At 49.7% G+C, this 24,025-nt stretch overlaps 1 protein-coding gene across 1 annotated transcript in view; it reads right to left on the reverse strand.

Annotated features, from left to right (window-relative positions):
• The window catches only part of LOC140395321 (unconventional myosin-XVB-like), a 344,508-nt gene extending 321,345 nt beyond the window's left edge, over positions 1-23,163 (reverse strand). Inside the window, exons 1-2 of the mRNA XM_072482943.1 lie at positions 23,069-23,163; positions 12,158-12,389 (exon numbers count right to left, since the gene is read on the reverse strand). Of these exons, the coding sequence (XP_072339044.1) occupies positions 12,158-12,389; positions 23,069-23,101 (265 nt within the window). The 5' untranslated portion in view covers positions 23,102-23,163. The remainder of the gene's footprint in view (positions 1-12,157; positions 12,390-23,068) is intronic.
• Between the last annotated feature and the right edge of the window lie 862 nt (positions 23,164-24,025).

Here is a 24,025-nt window from a genome sequence, read left to right on the forward strand (position 1 = left end):
AGCTAAACGTTCCAGGATTTAGATGTTTCAGGTGGGATAGAAGGGGATGTAAAAGGGGTGGCGGAGTTGTACTACTGGTTAGGGTGAATATCACAGCGGTATGACGGGAGGACACCTCAGAGGGCAGCGAGGCTATATAGGTAGAGATCAGGAGTAAGAAGGGTGCAGTCACAATGTTGGGGGTTTACTACAGGCCTCCCAATAGCCAGCGGGAGATAGAGGAGCAGATAGGTAGACAGATTTTGGAAATGAGTAAAAACAACAGGGTTGTTGTGATGGGAGACTTCAACTTCCCCAATATTGACTGGGACTCACTTAGTTCTTGGGGCTTAGACGGGGCAGAGTTTGTAAGGAGAATCCAGGAGGGCTTCTTAAAACAATATGTAGATAGTCCAACTAGGGAAGGGGCTGTACTGGACCTGGTATTGGGGAATGAGCCCGGCCAGGTGGTAGAAGTTTCAGTAGGGGAGCATTTTGGGAACAGTGACCATAGAATCATAGAAGTTTACAGCATGGAAACAGGCCCTTCGGCCCAACCAGTCCATGCCGCCCAGTTTTTAACCATTAAGCTAGTCCCAGTTGCCCGCACTTGGCCCATAACCCTCTACACCCATCTTACCCATGTAACTATCTAAATGCTTTTTAAAAGACACAATTGTACCCGCCTCTACTACTACCTCTGACAGCCCATTCCAGACACTCACTACCCTCTGAGTGAAGAAATTGCCCCTCTGGGCCCTTCTGAATCTCTCCCCTCTCACCTTAAACCTATGCCCTCTAGTTTTAGACTCCCCTACCTTTGGGAAAAGATGTTGACTATCTACCTTATCTATGCCCCTCATTATTTTATAGACCTCTATAAGATCACCCCTAAGCCTCCTGCGCTCCAGGGAAAAAAGTCCCAGTCTATCCAGCCTCTCCTTATAACTCAAACCATCAAGTCCCGGCAACATCCTAGTAAATCTTTTCTGCACTCTTTCTAGTTTAATAATATCCTTTCTATAATAGGGTGACCAGAACTGCACACAGTATTCCAAGTGTGGCCGTACCAATGTCTTGTACAACTTCAACAAGACGTCCCAACTCCTGTATTCAATGTTCTGACCAATGAAACCAAGCATGCCGAATGCCTTCTTCACCACCCTGTCCACCTGCGACTCCACCTTCAAGGAGCTATGAACCTGTACTCCTAGATCTCTTTGTTCTATAACTCTCCCCAACGCCATACCATTAACTGAGTAGGTCCTGGCCTGATTCGATCTGCCAAAATGCATCACCTCACATTTATCTAAATTAAACTCCATCTGCCATTCGTCGGCCCACTGGCCTAATTGATCAAGATCCCGTTGCAATCCTAGATAACCTTCTTCACTATCCACTGTGCCACCAATCTTGGTGTCATCTGCAAACTTACTAACCATGCCTCCTAAATTCTCATCCAAATCATTAATATAAATCACAAATAACAGTGGACCCAGCACCGATCCCTGAGGCACACCACTGGTCACACGCCTCCAGTTTGAAAAACAACCCTCTACAACCACCCTCTGCCTTCTGTCGTCCAGCCAATTTTGAATCCAATTGGCAACCTCACCCTGGAGCCCGTGAGCTTTAACCTTCTGCAACAACCTACCATGCGGTACCTTGTCAAAGGCTTTGCTAAAGTCCATGTAGACAACGTCTACTGCACTGCCCTCATCTACCTTCTTGGTCACCCCCTCAAAAAACTCAATCAAATTTGTGAGACATGATTTTCCACGCACAAAGCCATGCTGACTGCCCCGAATCAGTCCTTGCCTCTCTAAATGCTTGTAGATCCTGTCTCTCAGAATACCTTCTAGCAACTTACCTACTACAGACGTTAGGCTCACCGGTCTGTAGTTCCCAGGCTTTTCCCTGCTGCCCTTCTTAAACAAGGGCACAACATTCGCCACTCTCCAATCTTCAGGCACCTCACCTGTGGCTGCCGATGATTCAAATATCTCTGTTAGGGGACCCGCAATTTCCTCCCTAGCCTCCCACAACATCCTGGGAGTAAGTTCAGTAAGTTTTAAAGTGCTGATGGACAAGGATAAGAGTGGTCCTAGGGTGAATGTACTAAATTGGGGGAAGGCTAATTATAACAATATTAGGCGGGAACTGAAGAACCTAGATTGGGGGCGGATGTTTGAGGTTAAATCAACATCTGACATGTGGGAGGCTTTCAAATGTCAGTTGAAAGGAATTCAGGACCGGCATGTTCCTGTGCGGAAGAAGGATAAATACGGCAAATTTCGGGAAGCTTGGATAACGAGATATTATTGGCCTCATCAAAAAGAAAAAGGAGGCATTTGCCAGGGCTAGAAGGCTGGGAAGAGACGCAGCCCATGTGGAATATAAGGAACGTAGGAAGGAACTTAAGCAAGGGGTCAGGAGGGCTAGAATGGGTCATGAAAAGTCATTGGCAAATAGGGTTAAGGAAAACCCCAAGGCTTTCTAGGCTTACATAAAAAGCAAGAAGGTAGCCAGGGAAAGGGTTGGCCCACTGAAGGATAGGCAGGGGAATCTATGTGTGGAGCCAGAGGAAATGGGTGAGGTACTAAATGAATACTTTGTATCAGTATTCACCAAAGAGAAGGAATTGGTGGATGTTGAGTCTGGAGAAGGGTGTGTAGCTAGCCTGGGTCACATTGAGATCCAGAAAGATGAGGTGTTGGGCGTCTTGAAAAATATTAAGATAGATAAGTCCCCAGGGCCTGATGGGATCTACCCCAGAATACTGAAGGAGGCTAGAGAGCAAATTGCTGAGGCCTTGATGGAAATCTTTGGATCCTCACTGTCTTCAGGTGATGTCCCGGAGGACTGGAGAATAGCCAATGTTGTTCCTCTGTTTAAGAAGGGTAGCAAGGATAATCCAGGGACTACAGGCCGGTGAGCCTTACATCAGTGGTAGGGAAATTACTGGAGAGAATTCTTCGGGACAGGATCTACTCCCATTTGGAAGCAAATGGACGTATTAGCGAGAGGCAGCATGGTTTTGTGAAGGGGAGGTCGTGTCTCACTAACTTCATAGCGTTTTTCGAAGAGGTCACAAAGATTATTGATGCAGGTAGGGCAGTGGATGTTGTCCAATGTGGATAAGACCTTTGACAAGGTCCCTCATGGTAGACTAGTACAAAAGGTGAAGTCACACGGGATCAGGGGTGAGCTGGCAAGATGGATACAGAACTGGCTAGGTCATAGAAGGCAGAGAGTAGCAATGGAAGGCTGCTTTTCTAATTGGAGGGCTGTGACAAGTGGCGTTCCGCGGGGATCAGTGCTGGGACCTTTGCTGTTCGTAGTATAGAAAAATGATTTGGAAGAAAATGTAACTGGTCTGATTAGTAAGTTTGCAGACGACACAAAGGTTGGTGGAATTGCGGATAGCGACGAGGACTGTCAGAGGATACAGCAGGATTTAGATCGTTTGGAGACTTGGGCGGAGAGATGGCAGATGGAGTTTAATCCGGACAAATGTGAGGTAATGCATTTTGGAAGGTCTAATGCAGGTAGGGAATATACAGTGCATGTGGAGACTCTCGTGAGTATTAACAGTCAGAGAGATCTAGGTGTACAGGTCCACAGGTCACTGAAAGGGGCAACACAGGTGGAGAAGGTAATCAGGAAGGCATACGGCATGCTTGCCTTCATTGGCCGGGGCACTGAGTATAAGAATTGGCAAGTCATGTTGCAGCTGTATAGAACCTTAGTTACACTTGGAGTATCGTGTTCAATTCTGGTCGCCACACTACTAGAAGGATGTGGAGGCTTTAGAGAGGGTGCAGAAGAGATTTACCAGGATGTTGCCTGGTATGGAGGGCATTAGCTATGAGGAGCGGTTGAATAAACCTGGTTTGTTCTCACTGGAATGACGGACATTGAGGGGCGACCTGATAGAGGTCTACAAAATTATGAGGGGCATAGACTGAGTGGATAGTCAGAGGCTTTTCCCCAAGGTAGAGGGGTCAATTACTAGGGGGCATAGGTTTAAGGTGCAAGGGGCAAGGTTCAGAGGAGATGTGCGAGGCACGTTTTTTTACAGAGTGTGATGAACGGTTACTGCCTTATCATCACGTAAGGTGATGTCCCCTTTAAGACCAGGCTTGGAACCCTGGGGACTCCGCCTCTGGCTCCGCCCATCTGGGAGCCATACATAAAGGCCTGCCTCATGGTCTGTATAGCAGTCAGCTCTCGTCCAAATCTGTAGCATAGTTATTAGCCTAATAAAGCCTTCTTTACAGTTTAATCTCTAAGCATCATTATTGAGGGTACCTCAATTTATTAGGCTAAACTAGATTCAGGATGGACGCAGGCCTAAAACCAGAGAAGCTCAATCTGGAAGCACGAATGCCGGAGGCAAAGGAAATTTTTAAATACTGGCTGCGGTGCTTCGAGGCCTACCTGGACTCCGCAGAGACTCCCATCCTGGGGCCACGCAAGCTGCGTCTACTCCACGCCCGGGTGAGTCACAGAATCTCCGCCACGCTCGAAAAGGCGACGATTTATGAGGAAGCGATTGAGTTGCTCCGCAAGCGGTTTGTCAAACCCGTCAATGAGGTGCACGCCCGGCATCTGCTCTCTACCTGCCGGCAGCGCTCGGGGGAATTGCTCGACGAGTTTGTTGAGAAACTCACCGCGCTGGCCAGGGACTGTGACCATCAGGATGTGACAGTGGAAGTCCATATGAACCTGCACATCAGAGATTCTTTCGTGTCCGGCATCCGCTCGACCTACATCCGGCAGCGACTGCTCGAAAACGGGGCAAAAGACCTCCAGGAGACGCTAACGCTTGCCTCCTCGCTGGCCCGACGTAACTTGGGTACGTACCCCGCGGACTCTGCCAGCCCCCCCCGGACTTCCTCAGACTCGCCCGTATTACAGGCCTGCGCCACGCGGCGACCCGCTCACCATGGGGGCACACCTTGCTACTTCTGCGGGCAGGGCCAGCACCCACGCCCACGCTGCCCAGCCCGCTCCGCGATCTGCAGCAACTGCGGGAAGAAAGGGCACTTTGCGAGGGTCTGCCTGGCCAGATCCAGGGGCCAGAAAAACAAAGAACAGCCGGCCAGAAAATCAGGCTCTCAGGCCCGCAGGCCTCGCAATGCTGCTGCGCTCCGACCCGACACGTCCTCTTCTGACGCGTCATCAGCCTCGTGCGAATCATGGGAGCGGCCATCTGGTCGGCGGCCATCTTCTCGACCCGACACGTGCGACCAACGGCAGCTGCCATTTTACGACTCCGACTACCCGCGACTGGGTGCGATCACCCTCGATCAAACTCGGCCAAAACACCTGCTGAACTCCATGATGTAGGTCCAGGTCAACGGGCACGACACTGCATGCCTCTTCGACTCCGGGAGCACGGAGAGCTTTATCCACCCTGAAACGGTAAGGCGCTGCTCCCTACGCACCCATCCCACATCCCAAACCATAGCCCTCGCATCTGGGTCCCACTCGGTACAAATCACGGGTACTGTATTGCGGATCTCTCGATCCAGGGTGCCAAATACACCCGTTTCAAATTTTATATCCTCCCTCACCTCTGTGCCCCCCTGCTGCTCGAACTGGATTTCCAGTGCAGCCACCGAAGCCTGACACTGAAGTTCGGCGGACCCTTGCCCCCCCTCACGGTGTGCTGCCTTGCGACACTGAAAGTCGCACCCCCCTCGCTATTCGCTAACCTCACTCCCGACTGTAAGCCCGTCGCCACCAGGAGCCGGCGCTACAGTGCCCAAGATATGGCTTTTATCAAGTCAGAGGTCCAGCGTTTACTGGGAGAGGGGGTCATCGAGGCTAGCAACAGCCCTTGGAGAGCGCAAGTGGTGGTAGTCCGGTCCGGGGAGAAGAAACGGTGGTCGTGGATTATAGCCAGACCATAAACCGATTCACGCAGCTTGTTGCGTACCCCCTTCCTCGCATCGCGGAAATGGTAAATCGGATCGCCCAATACCGAGTCTTTTGCACGGTCGACCACAAATCTGCCTACCACCAGCTCCCCATCCGACCAAAAGACCGCCCCTATACTGCCTTCGAAGCAGCCGGCCGGCTCTTCCACTTCCTCAGGGTCCCCTTTGGTGTCACAAATGGGGTCTCTGTCTTTCAAAGGGCGATGGACCAAATGGTGGACCAGTACGGTTTGCGGGCTACATACCCGTACTTGGACAATGTCACCATCTGCGGCCATGATCAGCAGGACCATGACGCTAACCTCAAAAAGTTCCTCCAGACCGCCCGAGCACTTAACCTGACCTATAACGAGGGCAAATGCGTTTTCCACACCACCCGGCTGGCCATCCTCGGCTATGTCGTGGAAGACGGGGTCCTAGGTCCCGACCCCGACCGCCCCCTTAAGGAACTCCCTCTCCCCCGCAGCCTCAAGGCCCTCAAACGGTGCTTGGGGCTTTTCTCCTATTACGCCCAGTGGGTCCCCAAGTATGCGGACAAAGCCCGCCCACTCCTAAAGACCACCACTTTTCCCCTCTCGGCTGAAGCTCAATTGGCCTTCAACCGCATCAAGGCCGACATCATCAAGGCCGCCATGCACGCGGTGGACGAAACCATCCCTTTCCAGGTAGAGAGCGATGCATCAGACATCGCCCTGGCTGCTACCCTCAATCAAGGAGGCAGACCAGTAGCGTTCTTCTCCCGAACCCTCACCGCCTCCGAGATTCGACACTCTGCAGTCGAAAAGGAGGCACAAGCCATTGTGGAGGCTGTGCGGCGCTGGAGACACTACCTCGCCGGTAGGAGGTTTACCCTCGTCACCGACCAACGGTCGGTCGCCTATATGTTCGATAACACGCAACGGGGCAAAATAAAAAACGATAAAATTTTGAGGTGGAGGATCGAACTCTCCACCTACTCGTACGATATCAAGTATCGTCCAGGAGAGCTCAACGAGCCCCCAGATGCCCTGTCCCGCGGCAGATGCGCCAACGCGCAGGAGGACTGCCTGCAAGCCATCCACAATGACCTCTGCCACCCGGGGGTTACCCGGCTCGTCCATTTCATCAAGTCCCGCAACCTACCTTACTCAACCAAGGAGGTCAAGGCCATGGTCAGGGCCTGCCAGGTCTGTGCGGAGTGCAAACCGCACTTCTATCGGCCAGACAAGGTTCGGCTCGTGAAGGCCTCGGGCCTCTTTGAGCGACTGAGCATGGACTTCAAGGGGCCCCTCCCGTCCACCAACCGTTATGCCTATTTCCTCACCGTGATCGATGAGTTCTCCCGTTTCCCATTCGCCATTCCCTGCACCGACATAACCTCAGCCACGGTGATTAAGGCACTGCACAGCATCTTCATCCTGTTCGGTTTCCCTGCTTATATCCACAGCGACCGGGGTACATCGTTCATGAGCGATGAACTGCGTCAGTATCTGCTCAGCAAAGGCATCGCCTCGAGCAGAACGACCAGCTATAACCCACGGGGAAACGGGCAGGTGGAGAGAGAGAACGCGACCGTGTGGAAGGCTGTTCTTCTGGCCCTGCGGTCGAGAAATCTCCCAACCACCCGCTGGCAGGAGGTCCTACCCGATGCCCTACACTCCATTAGGTCACTCCTCTGCACGGGCATAAATGAGACCCCTTATGAGCGATTGTTTCTCTTCCCCAGGAAGTCTACCTCCGGGGTCTCGCTTCCACCTTGGCTGACGGCTCCGGGACCTGTTCTTCTCTGGAGGCACGCGAGGAGCCATAAAACGGACCCCCTAGTTGAAAAGGTCCGACTGCTCCACGCCAACCCCAGTTACGCCTACGTGGAGTACTCCGACGGCAGGCAAGATACGGTTTCCCTCCGGGATCTGGCGCCCGCTGGATCCTCCACCACAGACGCCCCTTCCCGCGCCGCTCCCCTGCAGGACCCGTCGCCCCCCTACAACACACCCCCTTCCGGCCCTACCACCCGTTGGTGAGCTCCTACCGTGCGCCCCCCCTTTACACACCCCGCCGGCGCCGGCTCCGCTACCCCCGGCCCTGCCTAGTTCCTCTGCCCCGACCCGGACCGAAGCTCCGACCGCTGTGCTCCCAGATGTGCCCTCAACCGGGACGTCCGTGCCCGCCGCACCACCGCCCGAACTGAGGAGATCGAGGAGGACGATCCGGCCGCCGAGACGGATGGACCTATGATGGCACTTCACCCCCGCCGGACTCCTTTTTAAACAGGGGGAGAATGTGATGAACGGTTACTGCCTTATCATCATGTAAGGTGATGTCCCCTTTAAGACCAGGCTTGGAACCCTGGGGACTCCGGCTCTGGCTCCGCCCATCTGGGAGCCATACATAAAGGCAAGCCTCATGGTCTGTATAGCAGTCAGCTCTCGTCCAAATCTGTAGCATAGTTATTAGCCTAATAAAGCCTTCTTTACAGTTTAATCTCTAAGCATCATTATTGAGGGTACCTCACAGAGGCTGCCTAGAACTTGCTGCCGGAGGAGGTGGTGGAAGCAGGGACGATAGTGACATTTAAGGGGCATCTTGACAAATACATGAACAGGATGGGAATAGAGGGATATGGACCCAGGAAGTGTAGAAGATTTTAGTTTAGACAGGCAGCATGGTCGGCACAGGCTTGGAGGGCTGAAGGGCCTGTTCCTGTGCTATACTTTTCTTTGTTCTTTGTTCTATACCCTGGAGGGAAGGAAATCTCCCATCCTTACCTGGTCTGGCCTACATGTGACTCCAGACCCTCAGCAATGTGCTTGACTTTTAACTGTCCTCTGAAATGGCCGAGTAAGCCACTCAGATGTACCAAACTGATACAGAAAAGTCAAAAAGGAATGGAACCAGACAGACCACCCGGCATCGACTTTGGCACTGAAAACAACAATGGTATGCCCGCCCCGTTGACCATACAAAGTCTTACTTACTAACATCAGGTGTGTGTGCCAAAATTGGATGAGCTGTCACCAACCTGCCTGCCACAGGTGCATCCGTCCTTGAGAGTGGTAGGAATGACTCTATCCCTCACCGGCTGAAACTGATGTCAGAAATGAAGCTTTGATATATGAACTAATTCATAATCATCTGTCATTTCTGCTGCTAACCATGCAGTTTTAACCCTCTGTTCTTCCACATTAGTTCTCACTACATCAGGAATTGAATTTTTAAACTCCTCCAAAAGTATAATTTCTCTGAGAGCTTCATACGTTTGATCTATTTTCAAAGCCCTTATCCACCTATCAAAATTTCTCTGTTTGAGCCTTTCAAACTCCATGTATGTTTGACCAAATTCTTTCCTTAAATTTCTAAACCTTTGTCTGTAAGCTTCAGGCACTAGCTCATATGCACCTAAGATGGATTTTTTTCACCTCCTCATACGTTCCAGATACCTCCTCCGGTAGTGATGCAAACACTTCACTAGCTTTACCTACCAGCTTTGTTTGAATCAGTAACACCCACATGTCCTGTGGCCATTTCATTTGTTTAGCTACCTTCTCAAATGAAATGAAAAAGGCTTCCACCTCCTTCTCGTCAAACCTTGGCAATGCTTGGACATATTTAAATAGATTCCCACCAAGCCTTCGACTATGACGCTCTTTCTCACTATCCTCATCACTATCGTCCAACTGTACATTTCCCATTACATCTGCCAATTTTAACTGACTGTCATGTTTCATGGCCATGTTCTGAGGTTCAAACTCTCTCTCTTTATCTTTTTCCCTGATCTGTATCTCCCTTTCTCTTTACTTTTGTTCTGCTTGGGCTATTCTTTCTTTTCTCATTTCTTCTCTCTCCTTTTCTTTTTCCTCTCTTTCTCTTTCCGCTCTCTCTCTTTCGTATTCAAGTTGCTTTAATTCTTTCTCATGTTACATTTGTTTAATTTGCAACTGAATTTTTTGCCATTTCCAATTAATCAAACGGTATCACAGGCAACTCTAAATGCTGAGCCACTGCCGTAATTACCTCATCTTTTCGCATTTTGTCAGGTAATGTTAACTGCAATGTTTTTGCCAAATCTAACAGTCTGCTTTTAGTCTCTGTCCGTAAGGTACTGCGTGTGACCGTCTCCACCCCCAAAAGCTTCTGAGCCTCTAAAAGAGCCATTGTCCACAACACACTCCCCACTTAAACTAAAATACCACACCTGAAAAGCAACCACAATATCCTCACCCCTCACTGTCTTTAAGTTCACTAAGCCAATCCAATACTTTTATCCCCCTCGAACCCCCAATTGTTATGGGTCCAGGTTTACAGAACCCCAAAGTGTTTCATGGAGTTCAACCGACCCACAACTTTTAATAGATTGTGGTGTGGGAAGCACACGGCGTACTCTCCAGGTGTGATACAGCAATTATGGACAAATGGTTTTTAAAACAAAACAATGTTTATTCTTTGAACTCAAGTTAACCTTTTAAAAACAAACATTGAATATCTGAACACCCATTACTTCAATGATAACCCCAAAAGATTACAACACTAAATAATCCTTCAAACTGTTCCTTTAAACATCCAAAAGACTTCAAACCTTCAAAAATGAGAACACACCAGGTTACATTCAATAATTTATAGTGTTTGGATTTGCAGACATCAACAGACCAGCTCTGTGTTTCTTCCTGCAGTTCTCAGCAAAACACACAGACACTCCCAGCTGCCTTCTCAAACTGAAACCAAAAGCAGAAGTGAGCTCAGCTCCCCCCACCCTCTGACATCACTTCAGTAATATGATCAGCTCCATTTCTTAAAGGTACATTGCTTGAACATCCATTTCTTAAAGGTACTCACATGACACATGCAACAGCCTTCAACACTATCTAAAACTCCACCAACCTTCATGTCAACAGTAACCGTACTAACCCACCCTTCCACTTCCTCATCCAAGTCATTTATAAAAACCACAAAGAGCAGAGGCCCCAGAACAGATCGCTGTGGGACACCACTGGTCACCGACCTCCAGGCGGAATACTTTCCATCCACTACCAGTCGCTGTCTTCTTTCGGCCAGCCAATTCTGTATCCAGTCAGCCAAATTTCCCTGTATCCCATGCCCCCTTACTTTCTGAAAGAACCTACCATGGGAACCTTATCAAATGCCTTACTGAAATCCATATACACCACATCCACTGCCCAACCTTCATCAATGTGTCTCACGACACATCCTCAAAGAATTCAATGAGGCTTGTGAGGCATGACCTGTCCCTCACAAAGCCATGCTGACTATCATTAATCAAACTATGAATCCTAACTGAACCATATAAATACTGTGGCTACAAAGATAGGTCAGAGGTTATGAATCCTGCGCCAAGTAACTCACCTCCTGGCTTCCCAAAACCGGTCCACCATCTACAAGGCACAAGTCAGGAGTGTGATGGAATCCTCTCCTTTTGCCTGGATGACTGTAGCCTCAACAACACTGAAGAAGCTCGACACCATCCAGGACAATGCAGCCCATTTGATTGGCATCCCATTCACAAACACTCACTCCTTCCACTACGGACATAGTGTCAGCTGTGTGTACCACCCACAAGATGCACTGCAGGAACTCACCAAGGCAGGTTCTTTTGACAGCACCTTCCAAACCCACAACAGCGACCTATTAGGACAAGGGCAGCAGATACCTGAGAACACCATCACCTGGAGGTTCCCCTCCAAGTCACAGTAGCACAGTGGTAAGCGCAGTTGCTTCACAGCGCCAGGGACCCGGGTTCGATTCCCAGCTTGGGTCACTGTCTGTGTGGAGTCTGCATGTTCTCCCCGTGTCTGCGTGGGTTTCCTCTGAGTGCTCCGGTTTCCTCCCACAAGTCCCGAAAGACGTGCTTGTTAGGTGAATTGGACATTCTGAATTCTCCCTCTGTGTGCCCGAATGGGCGCCGGAGTGTGGCGACTAGGGATTTTCACAGTAACTTCATTGCTGTGTTCATGTAAGCCTACTTGTGACACTAATAAAGACTATTATAGATTATTATTGTAAGTCACTCACCTTGCTGACTTGGATATATATATCACCGTTCCTTCACCGTCGCTGGGTCAAAATCCTGGAACTCCCTCCCTAACAGAACAATGGGTGTACCTACACCTCAGGGACTGCAATGGTTCAAGAAGCTCATTACTACCTTCTGAAGGATAATTAGTGATGGGCGACAAATATTGGCCTTGCCATCGACACCCACATCCCATGAAAGAATTTTAAAATGTGCTTTGTCTTACCCGCCTCTCTCTTTTGTGAAAGTGCGGAGTGCAGAGATTCAATGGTAGATGTTGATGGTGAAGGAGGATCAAAAGGAGGAGGTGGAGGAGGAGCTGGCAGTGGAAGTCCTGATGCTGGTGAAGAAAATATCTGTGAAAGTTGGTCCTGTATCGAGCCCCGAGAGGGCAGGGGACGATTCTGTGGTTTCGGTGCCGGTTTCGGTGGAACCTTTGCTGCAAAGGGAAACCCATCCTACAATAGAAATAGTCGAGACTTCAGGGAAAGCATTGATCTTCATTAATAACCTTTTAGTCGTATTTACTTCAAACACTTCAGTGTACCTGCATTACATTATCAACAGATCATCAAATCATCAGGTCTGTGACACATGTGTCCTCGCTTGCTGAATGGATGTGCCCTGCCTCTGCTGGATGCCTCTCTTACCCCATTGATTTGACTCTGATCAGCCACAATCTGACACTATCAACCTGAATGATCACTCACCTGGTTAGAGGTGTCTCAAGGGATTGCAGTACCTGAGAAACCAGGGAAAAGGAAAATGGTTCTCACTACTAAGCACCGTGAAGCAGTTTGAGTGGGATTTTATGGAGCCCAAAAGAATGGAAAACATGATGTGGAGGGTGACTTGCGTAATGTGTAATCTCAATTTCCTGACGGTGGGTTGAGATGCAAAGATTGAGTCAGCAGTGATTTTGACGCATGTTGAGTTTCACTCCAGCCTGTGGTGGGTTTGTATTTATAATACATTTGCATGCCATGAATTTGCAACAGCATAAAACTTTTTCTTAAAATGAAATCCTTCCTTCAAGATAAAGTCAGCAGCGCACGAGAATCTCATGGCACCAGGTTCATGTTGTTTAAGGAAGGCATGTACCAGTCGGCTTTACGCAGTTGTGTCTAAGGTCAATGGTTTCCTTTTTCAACAAGCAGCAGAATGGTAGCTTGCATTCAGGATGCAGGCTCAGGACCGGTGAGGGTGAGGCAGTGGGATGGGGAGGGGGGGTGGGGGGGGGGTGGGGGGGGGGGGGGGGGGTGGGGGAGGGGGGGGGGGAGGGAGAGAGCGTGTGGAGTCGGGTTGGGGGCTTGGAGGAATGAAGTGGGAACGGCCTGGTATCCTGGATATGGTGGGGGTGCAGTGGAAGGGGTGGGTGAGAAACAGTCAGTAAAGGTAAGAAAATTAGGGACCTCTTGGGCGATGTTAGTCCTGTCTAAATGTGGGTCCAATGCAGGGTGTCAATTCTGGACAGCATAGAACATAGAACAATACAGCGCAGTACAGGCCCTTCGGCCCACGATGTTGCACCGAAACAAAAGCCATCTAACCTACACTATGCCATTATCATCCATATGTTTATCCAATAAACTTTTAAATGCCCTCAATGTTGGCGAGTTCATTACTGTAGCAGGTAGGGCATTCCACGGCCTCACTACTCTTTGCGTAAAGAACCTACCTCTGACCTCTGTCCTATATCTATTACCCCTCAGTTTAAAGTTATGTCCCCTCGTGCCAGCCATTTCCATCCGCGGGAGAAGGCTCTCACTGTCCACCCTATCCAACCCCCTGATCATTTTGTATGCCTCTATTAAGTCTCCTCTTAACCTTCTTCTCTCCAACGAAAACAACCTCAAGTCCATCAGCCTTTCCTCATAAGATTTTCCCTCCATACCAGGCAACATCCTGGTAAATCTCCTCTGCACCCGCTCCAAAGCCTCCACGTCCTTCCTATAATGCGGTGACCAGAACTGTACGCAATACTCCAAATGCGGCCGTACCAGAGTTCTGTACAGCTGCAACATGACCTCCCGACTCCGGAACTCAATCCCTCTACCAATAAAGGCCAACACTCCATAGGCCTTCTTCACAACCCTATCAACCTGGGTGGCAACTTTCAGGGATCTAAGTACATGGACACCTAGATCCCTCTGCTCAACCACACTTTCAAGAACTTTACCATTAGCCAAATATTCCGCATTCCTGTTATTCCTTCCAAAGTGAATCACCTCACACTTCTCTACATTAAACTCCATTTGCCACCTCTCAGCCCAGCTCTGCAGCCTATCTATATCCCTCTGTAACCTGCTACATCCTTCCACACTATCGACAACACCACCGACTTTAGTATTGTCTGCAAATTTACTCACCCACCCTTCTGCGCCTTCCTCTAGGTCATTGATAAAAATGACAAACAGCAACGGCCCCAGAACAGATCCTTGTGGTACTCCACTTGTGACTGTACTCCATTCTGAACATTTCCCATCAACCACCACCCGGTGGTAGCATGGTAGCACAGTGGTTGCTTTGCAGCTCCAGGGTCCCAGGTTCGATTTCCGGCTTAGTTCACGGTCTGTGCAGAGTCTACACATTCTCCCCATGTGTGCGTGGGTTTCCTCTGGGTGCTCCGGTTTCCTCCCACAGTCCAAAGATGTGCAGGTTAGGTGCATGGCCATGTTAAATTGCCCATAGTCACCCCCCAAAAAAGATTAAGCGGGGTTACTGGGTTACGAGGATAGAGTGGATGTGTGGGCTTAAGTAGGGTGGTCTTTCCAAGCGCTGGTGCAGACTCGATGGGTCGAATGGCCTCCTTCTGCACTGTAAATTCTATCCTATTCTATCCCTATTCTAGTTGAGAGTGATCTCAGACTATGAACCTTTACAATACACAGAAGGGAGGGTCAGGTAAGTGCAAGTTCAGGCATGTCCCACCGAGTGCTGAGACATTAACATGAACATTCAATAGAGAGTGAATGTAAAACACAACATTGTTTCATTCACAATAAAGGAAATGTCCCCAACTCCCATGTAAGCATCAATACATGCCAATGTACATTTAACTCTGAATAAGCAAGTCTCAACAAATAACAATGATGTATAATGAATAAATGTAACATGAAAACTTACAAATGAAATTTAATTTTGAAATGCACCCATGCTACCTTTGTGCTCGTAGGTCTATTGTTAATGGCAATGTAGCTGGGCTGGAAAGTAGTGGCCCTGATGAAAAGCCTCCATGTTTGACCAGGAGGCTGTTTATAGCCCCACCCCAGCTCTGCCCCATGGGCAGGAGTCACCAGTGAAAAGATCCCCATCACTTAACTGCATGTTGCTGGCACTTTACATTTTAATTCTAATCACGTGGGAAATGGCAGCACAATGGAGTGGCATGGTAACACAGTGGTTCGTACTGCTGCCTCAGCGTCAGGGACCCAGGTTCGATTCTGGCTTTGGGTGCAGTTTCTGTGTGCAGTTTGCATGTTCTCCTTGTCCCCATGTCTGTACAGGTTTCCTCGGGGTGCTCCGGGTTTTCTCCCACTGTCCAGGTTAGCTGGATTGGCCAGGCTAAAATTGCCCCTTTGTGTATAAAAATGAGCAGGTCATGTCGGGTTACAGAGATAGGACGGGGGAGTGGGCCTAAGGAGAATGCTCTTTCAGAGGTTCGGAGCTTCTGCACTGTAGGGATTCATGAAGTGAGCAGTTTAATTTGTGAAATTTTTATAAACGCTTGAACAATTTGAAAAAAATTTCACAGAAAAACATTTTTAAAAGACAACTTTAGAAACTGCGATATCACAAGCAGGATTCTCTGTTCCTGCGGCTAAGTGCCGGATCGAACGGAGAATTCACGGGAGGTTCACGTCAAAAAAGTCAGCAGGAACCTCACACCGATCCGGTACTGGTGAGGGGTGAGCACCGGTGCCGTGTGAAACGCAGCGGATTGCGTCGAGAACGGCTGTAGAATGGCCGGATCCTGGGCCACGCATGCGCACGGCTGACGACCTGCAGCGGTCGCGCCGTACACATGGCGCCGGCGGTGTGTGCACCCAACCCGCCATCCGCGACCCTACAGTCCACCCCATGGCCACCCCCCATCAGTCCCCTCAGCGCTTGTTGAAGTTCCCCCAGCCAGCGGCACAGTTCCCGGGCAAGTGTGGTGGTGCTGGACAAAGTCCGCAGCTGCCACGCTGGGTTCACGATTTGTGTGACCACATGTGTCCCGAACATCGGGAACGAGGCCCATCGGGGGCACAGCATCGCGGGTGGGCCAGCCGATGAGGCACCAACGGCATTGCGACTGTGCACGGCGCACATCAATATGACGCCGGTTTAGAGAGGGCAGAGAATCGGAAACAGGCGCCGGCCCTGATTCCGGCATCGGAATCAATACTCCGCCCAATTGCCGATTACGATTTTGGCGTCGGGCAACGGGGAATCCTGCTCCACAACTCTCAGTAAAATATCAAAGGTTTTCACATACAATGGGGGGAATTTAATCTAGGTCTTAGGAGTTTTGTCTGCCAGCTGGAGAGTCAGTGGACGCCCTGGCCGGGCTTCTCCGAAATCCCGGCCAAGTATTGACACTGGCGTCAAAACCGGCACGAGCGATGCCAGCGTCAATGGGGCTCCAGGCCCAGTTATTCCCCCCATCCTCGGGGGCTAGAATGGCACCGGAGTGCTGTGCGCTGCTCCGACGCCGAAAGCCGGCCCGCCACGGCCGGTGCAGACAAGACGGCAGAGCACTACAAGGGCACGGCGCGGAGGAACATAGGCCCCCCGGAATTAACACGCCCGCCGATCGGCTGCCCCCGACCGCGGGCCTGGCCACTGTGGAGGCCACCCCCGGAGTCGGCTCCCCCCACTCATCCACCAGGACGGCCCCTGCAGCCAGAACGTCGAAGTCCCGCCGGGTAGGACCATACGCAAATGACGCCGGCAGGACTCAGAGAACTCGGCGGGCACTCGGCCCGTTGTGCGCGCAGAATCGCTGCGGGGGCCGCTGTTAACGGCCCCCGATGGGGACCTCGGCGACTGCGCCGGTGCAATTGCCGCCGATTCTTCGTCAACCGGAGAATCAGCGTCGGAGCGGCGATTCTCAGACCCGGCGCAGGCTCGGAGAATCCCGGCCCTTGTGTCCACCTCCTTTGGGGAAAACCTGCCATATTATGTGCCAATCAGGCACTTAAGTCACCAATGGTGGGCCTTCCCGAGGTCAAGGTCCTGGGCTGCAGAAACCTCACCCTCAAGAGTTGCCACCGAATCAGAAGCAGTGATAGCTACTGGCAATAAATTCAGCATGGATCCGGGCCACAGGAGTGAGGGAAGTTGGGAGTGACCCCCCCTGCGCATGCGCGGGGATGACGTCAGCAGCTGCTGACGCTCCCGCGCATGCGCGGACTTCCGCCGGCCGGCAAAGATCCTTCGGCCCAGGCTGGCGTGGTACCAAAGGCCTTTCCCGCCAGCCGGCGGCGCGCCAACCATTCCGGCGCGGGCCTAGCCCCTCAACGTGAGGGCTTGGCCCCTAAAGGTGCGGAGAAATCCGCACCTTTGGGGCGGCCCGACGCGGGAGTGGTTCCCCCCACTCCATCCCATGGGACCCCCCGCATTGCCGGGTAGGGGAGAATCCCGGCCCAGTTAAGTAAGTATGGGGCAGCACGGTAGCACAAGTGATTAGCACTATGGCTTCACAGCGCCAGGGTCCCAGGTTCGATTCCCCGCTGGGTCACTATCTGTGCGGAGTTTGCATGTTCTCCCCGTGTCTGCGTGGGTTTCCTCCGGGTGCTCCGGTTTCCTCCCACAGTCCAAAGACGTGCAGGTTAGGTGGATTGGCCATGATAAATTTCCCTTAGTGTCCAATAAAGGTTAGGAGGGGTTATTGGGTTACGGAGATAGGGTGGAAGTGAGGGCTTAAGTGGGTTGGTGCAGACTCGATGGGCCGAATGGCCTCTTTCTGCACTGTATGTTCTATGTTCAAACTATGTTTAAAAAAAATGTGAGCTTTGCACGCAAGATTGGCATTGAATACTCATTCCTAATTGCCCTCGAGAAGCTAGTGGTGAGCAGCCTACTTGAACCCACAGTGCTATTAGAAAGGAAGTTCTACGATCTTGACTCAGCGACAGTGAAGGAATGGTGATATAGTTCCAAGTCAAGGTGGTGTGTGACTTAGAAGGGAACTTTCAGATGGAAGTGTTCCCATCTGCTGCCCTTGTCCTTCGTGGCGGGTTTGGAAGGTGCTGTTGAAGGAGTCTTGCCGAGTTGCTGCAATGCATCTTATAGATGGTACACACTGCTGTCATTGTGCATCAGTGGGAATTAATATTTCAAATTGGCTGTGTCCATGTTTAAAACTGCCTTGTCCCAATTGGTGTTGAGCTTCTTAAGTATTAATGGAACTGCACTCATCCAGACAAGTGCAGTTTCCATCACACTCCTGACTTGTGTCTTATAGGTGTTAGACTAGATTTGGGGAGTTAGAAGGTGAGCTTTATTTTTATAAAGTTAGAGTAACCAATTCTTTTTCTCCAATTAAGGGGTAATTTAACGTGGCCAATCTACCTAACCTGCACATCTTTGGGTTGTGGGGGTGAGATCCACGCAAACACAGGGAGAATTTGCAAACTTCACACAGACAGTGACCCAGGACTGGGATCGAACCAGAGTCCTTGGCGTTGTGAGGCAGCAGTGCTAACCACTATGCCACCAAGCCTCACCTTTCTTTTGTAATTTACAGTGCCAATTCTTTTTTTCCAATTAAGGGGCAATTTAGCATGGCCACTGTGCCATCGTACCACCCCGAGAAGGTGAGTTACTCGCTACAGTTCTTGTGTTTTGGTGGGTTCAGTTGAAGGGGAAATGTTGGCTTGGGGTGCTGGGAGAACTATTTTTCTTCAACAAATTAAGCTAAGAAACATCAGGCAAGCAGGCAGGGCCTTGTTTCAATATTTCAACTAGAAAATGCATCTCTCAAACTGCAATACAGCGCAATATGAGTGGCACGGTGGCACAGTGGTTACCACTGCTGCCTCACAGTGTCAGGACCTGGGTTCGATTCCAGCTTTGGGTGACTGTCTGTGTGGAGTTTTCACTTCCTCCCTGTGTCAGCGTGGGTTTCCTCCGGGTGCTTAGGTTTTCTCCCACAGTCCAAAGATGTGCAGGTTAGGTGGGATTAAGCCGACAGGGCGGGGGGTAGTGGGCCTATGTAGAGTGCTCTTCCAGAACGTCGGTGCAGACTCGATGGGCCGAATGGCCTCCTTCTGCGCTGTAGGGATTCGATAATATTCTATTAAACTGAACCTCTGCATGTGACAGAGATGCACAAATTACACTGGATGCAAACCCCATTTAACATCTACTCCATTTTCCATTTGCTCCTTGTGACGAGTATTTAATACACTGTTTAATCTATGTATCAGATTAACATGGCCTCACTAAAACTACAGATTAATCTCCAGCACAGTGCCACATACCAGAAACGTGGGAGCAATCTTTGTTCTCTCCATTTTCTTCTTGGTTATCAAAATATTGGAGATGAGGAATAGAGGACTGTCTGGCACAGAGTCTGTCCCTGTTGCTCAGAAGGGAAGGGGGGAAGAGGAGTAGAGCATTAGTCATTGGAGACTCCATAGTTAGGGGGATAGATAGGAGATTCTGTGCGAACGAGAGAGACTCGCGGTTGGTGTGTTGTCTCCCAGGTGCCAGGGTCCGTGATGTCTCGGATCGTGTTTTCTGGATCCTTAAGGGAGAGGGGGAAGCAGCCCCAAGTCGTGGTCCACTTAGGTACCAACGACATAGGTAGGAAAAGGGACAGGGATGTAAGGCAGGAATTCAGGGAGCTAAGGTGGAAACTTAGATCTAGGACAAACAGAGTTATTATCTCTGGGTTGTTACCCGTGCCATGTGATAGCGAGATGAGGAATATGGAGAGAGAGGACTTGAACACGTGGCTACAGGGATGGTGCAGGGAGGAGGGTTCAGATTTCTGGATAATTGGGGCTCATTCTGGGGTCGGTGGGACCTCTACAAACGGGATGGTCTGCACCTGGGCCAGAGGGGTACCAATATCCTGGGGGGGGAAATTTGCTAATGCTCTTCGGGAGGGTTTAAACTAGTTCAGCAGGGGCTTGGGAACCTGAATTGTAGTTCCAGTATACAGGAGGTTGAGAGTAGGGAGGTCATGAGTAAGGTTTCAAAGTTGCAGGAGTGTACCGGCAGGCAGGAAGGTGGTTTAAAGTGTGTCATCTTCAATGCCAGGAGCATCTGGAATAAGGTGGGTGAACTTGCGGCATGGGTTGGTACATGGAACTTCGATTTTGTGGCCATTTCGGAGACATGGATAGAGCAGGGACAGGAATGGTTGTTGCAGGTGCCGGGGTTTAGATATTTCAGTAAGCTCAGGGAAGGTGGTAAAAGAGGGGGAGGGGTGGCATTGTTAGTCAAGGACAGTATGGTGGCAGAAAGGACGTTTGATGAGGACTCGTCTACTGAGGTAGTATGGGCTGAGGTTAGAAACAGGAAAGGAGAGGTCATCCTGTTAGGGGTTTTCTATAGGCCTCCGAAAAGTTCCAGAGAGGTAGAGGAAAGGATTGCAAAGATGCTTCTGGATAGGAGTGAAAGCAACAGGGTAGTTGTTATGGAGGACTTTAACTTTCCAAATATTGACTGGAAACGCTATAGTTCGAGTACTTTAGAGCCATTTTTGTCCAATGTGTGCAGGAGGGTTTCCTGACACAGTATGTAGATAGGCCAACGAGAGGTGAGGCCATTTTGGATTTGGTATGGGTAATGAACCAGGACAAGTGTTAGATTTGGAGGTACGTGAGCACTTTGGTGATAGTGACCACAATTCGATTAGGTTTACTTTAGTGATGGAAAGGGATAGGTATATACCGCAGGGCAAGAGTTATATCTGGGGGAAAGGCAATTATAATGCGATGAGGCAAGACTTAGGATGCATCGGATGGAGAGGAAAACTGCAGGGGATGGGCACAATGGAAATGCGGAGCTTGTTCAAGGAACAGCTACTGCGTGTCCTTGATAAGTATGTACCTGTCAGGCAGGGAGGAAGTGGTCGAGCAAGGGAACCGTGCTTTACTAAAGCAGTCGCAACACTTGTCAAGAGGAAGAAGGAGGCTTATGTAAAGTTGAGACATGAAGGTTCAGTAAGGGCACTCGAGAGTTACAAGTTAGCTAGGAAGGACCTAAAGAGAGAGCTAAGAGCCAGGAGGGGACTTGAGAAGTCTTTGGCAGGCAGGATCAAGGATAACCCTAAAGCTTTCTATAGATGTGTCAGGAATAAAAGAATATCTAGGGTAAGAGTAGGGCCAGTCAAGGACAGTAGTGGGAAGTTGTGCGTGGAGCCCGAGGAGATAGGAGAGGTGCTAAATGAATATTTTTCATTAGTATTCACACAGGAAAAAGATAGTGTTGTCGAGGAGAATACTGAGATTCAGGCTACTAGACTAGAAGGGCTTAAGGTTCATAAGGAGGAGGTGTTAGCAATTCTGGAAAGTGTGAAAATAGATAAGTCCCCTGGGCCGGATAGGATTTATCCTAGGATTCTCTGGGAAGCTAGGGAGGAGATTGCTGAGCCTTTGGCTTTGATCTTTAAGTCATCTTTGTCTACAGGAATAGTGCCAGAAGACTGGAGGATAGCAAATGTTGTCCCCTTATTCAAGAAGGGAAGTAGAGACAACCCCGGTAACTATAGACCAGTGAGCCTTACTTCTGTGGTGGGCAAAATCTTGGAAAGGTTTATAAGAGATAGGATGTATAATCATCTGGAAAGGAATAATTTGATTAGAGATAGTCAACACGGTTTGGTGAAGGGTAGGTCGTGCCTCACAAACCTTATAGAGTTCTTTGAGAAGGTGACCAAACAGGTGGATAAGGGTAAATCAGTTGATGTGGTGTATATGGATTTCAGTAAAGCGTTTGATAAGGTTCCCCACGGTAGGCTACTGCAGAAAATACTGAGGCATGGGATTCACGGTGATTTAGCAGTTTGGATCAGAAATTGGCTAGCTGGAAGAAGACACAGGGTGGTGGTTGATGGGAAATGTTCAGACTGGAGTCCAGTTACTAGTGGTGTACTACAAGGATCTGTTTTGAGGCCACTGCTGTTTGTCATTTTTATAAATGACCTGGAGGAGGGCGTAGAAGGATGGGTGAGTAAATTTGCAGATGACACTAAAGTCGGTGGAATTGTGGACAGTGCGGAAGGATGTTACAAGTTTCCGAGGGACATAGATAAGCTGCAGCGCTGGGCTGAGAGGTGGCAAATGGAGTTTAATGCAGAAAAGTGTGAGGTGATTCATTTTGGAAGGAATAACAGGAAGACAGAGTACTGGGTTAATGGTAAGATTCTTGGCAGTGTGGCCGAGCAGAGAGATCTTGGTGTCCATGTATATAGATCCCTGAAAGTTGCCACTCAGGTTGAGAGGGTTGTTAAGAAGGCGTACGGTGTGTTAGCTTTTATTGGTAGAGGGATTGAGTTTCGGAGCCATGAGGTCATGTTGCAGCTGTACAAAACTCTGGTGCGGCCGCATTTGGAGTATTGCGTGCAATTCTGGTCGCCGCATTATAGGAAGGATGTGGAAGCATTGGAAAGGGTGCAGAGGAGATTTACCAGAATGTTGCCTGGTATGGAGGGAAGATCTTATGAGGAAATGCTGAGGGACTTGAGGCTGTTTTTGTTAGAGAGAAGGTTAAGAGGTGACTTAATTGAGGCATACAAGCTGATCAGAGGATTGGATAGAGTGGACAGTGAGAGCCTTTTTCCTCGGATGGTAATGTCTAGCACGAAGGGACATAGCTTTAAATTGAGGGAAGATAAATATAGGACAGATGTCAGAGGAAGGTTCTTTACTCAGAGAGGTGTGAGGGCGTGGAATGCCCTGTCTGCAACAGTAGTGGACTCGCCAACACTGAGGGCATTCAAATGGTCATTGGATAGACATGTGGACAATAAGGGAATAGTGTAGATGGGCTTTAGAGTGGTTTCACAGGTCGGCGCAACATCGAGGGCCGAAGGGCCTGTACTGTGCTGTAATGTTCTATGTTCTATGTCTTGGTGGGGTGGCTGGAAATGATGTGATAAAATCTCCAGGAATATGTCCAAGCAGAGTTGCCAGCTTACCTTTACCTCTGTAGGGGACGCTGGTCCTCTCATTCCTAAAAGAGATAACGCCTCGTCCTTGGGATCGTTTCTCTTCAAGAATGGTTTTGCCGACCTCCTGTGGCAACAGTAGAGAAATATTAGATGTGGGGGAGTGCATTAAACACCCATTACAAAGCTGCTCAGCGAATGGGATCCACACAAGGGTCAGAACATTTGAAGTTGCAAACAGGGAAGTGATTGGGTATTCAACAAACACAAAGCAGTGTGCAACTTTTGATCAAGTTACTGTTATGTTCTAGTGCGTTGCAATGATTGAGCAGTTCACCAGAGAACGTCTAGTTCATGACGAGTTAAAGATTTATTAAATTACAATAACGTGGGAAGGAAAACAATACTAATACTACTAAATGATGAACTGTTGATAACTGTAATACTAGAGCTAATACAAAACACGACTATCGACAACGACTCCTAACCTCAAACTCCTCCAGGCTGCAGTATCACGTGGTACATCTCAACTCACCTGCTGGTTGGAGGTCTGACATGTTAACATGCAAAATTGCCTATGCATATTATTACAGTTACCAATCCGAAACCGCCACTGCAGGATTCCAAAAGGAAAATTTTCAGTTCAAAGTTGAACATTTACATGTGGCCAAACAACTAGTTCCGAATTAACCCTCCTCTCAATCACACCCGTCCTCCCAACCACCCTCTCCTAAACACACCCCTCCTCCCAACCACCCTCTCCTAAACACACCCCTCCTCCCAACCACCCTCTCCTAAACACACCCCTCCTCCCAACCACCCTCTCCTAAACACACCCCTCCTCCCAACCACCCTCTCCTAAACACACCCCTCCTCCCAACTACCCTCTCCTAAACACACCTCCCCTCCCAATCACCCCCTCCACCCTCCCATTCACTCCCCCATCTCAATCACACCCCCTCCTCCCAATTACACCTACTCCCCAAT

Source organism: Scyliorhinus torazame, chromosome 18, assembly GCF_047496885.1.
Source record: "Scyliorhinus torazame isolate Kashiwa2021f chromosome 18, sScyTor2.1, whole genome shotgun sequence".
NCBI lineage: Eukaryota > Metazoa > Chordata > Chondrichthyes > Carcharhiniformes > Scyliorhinidae > Scyliorhinus > Scyliorhinus torazame.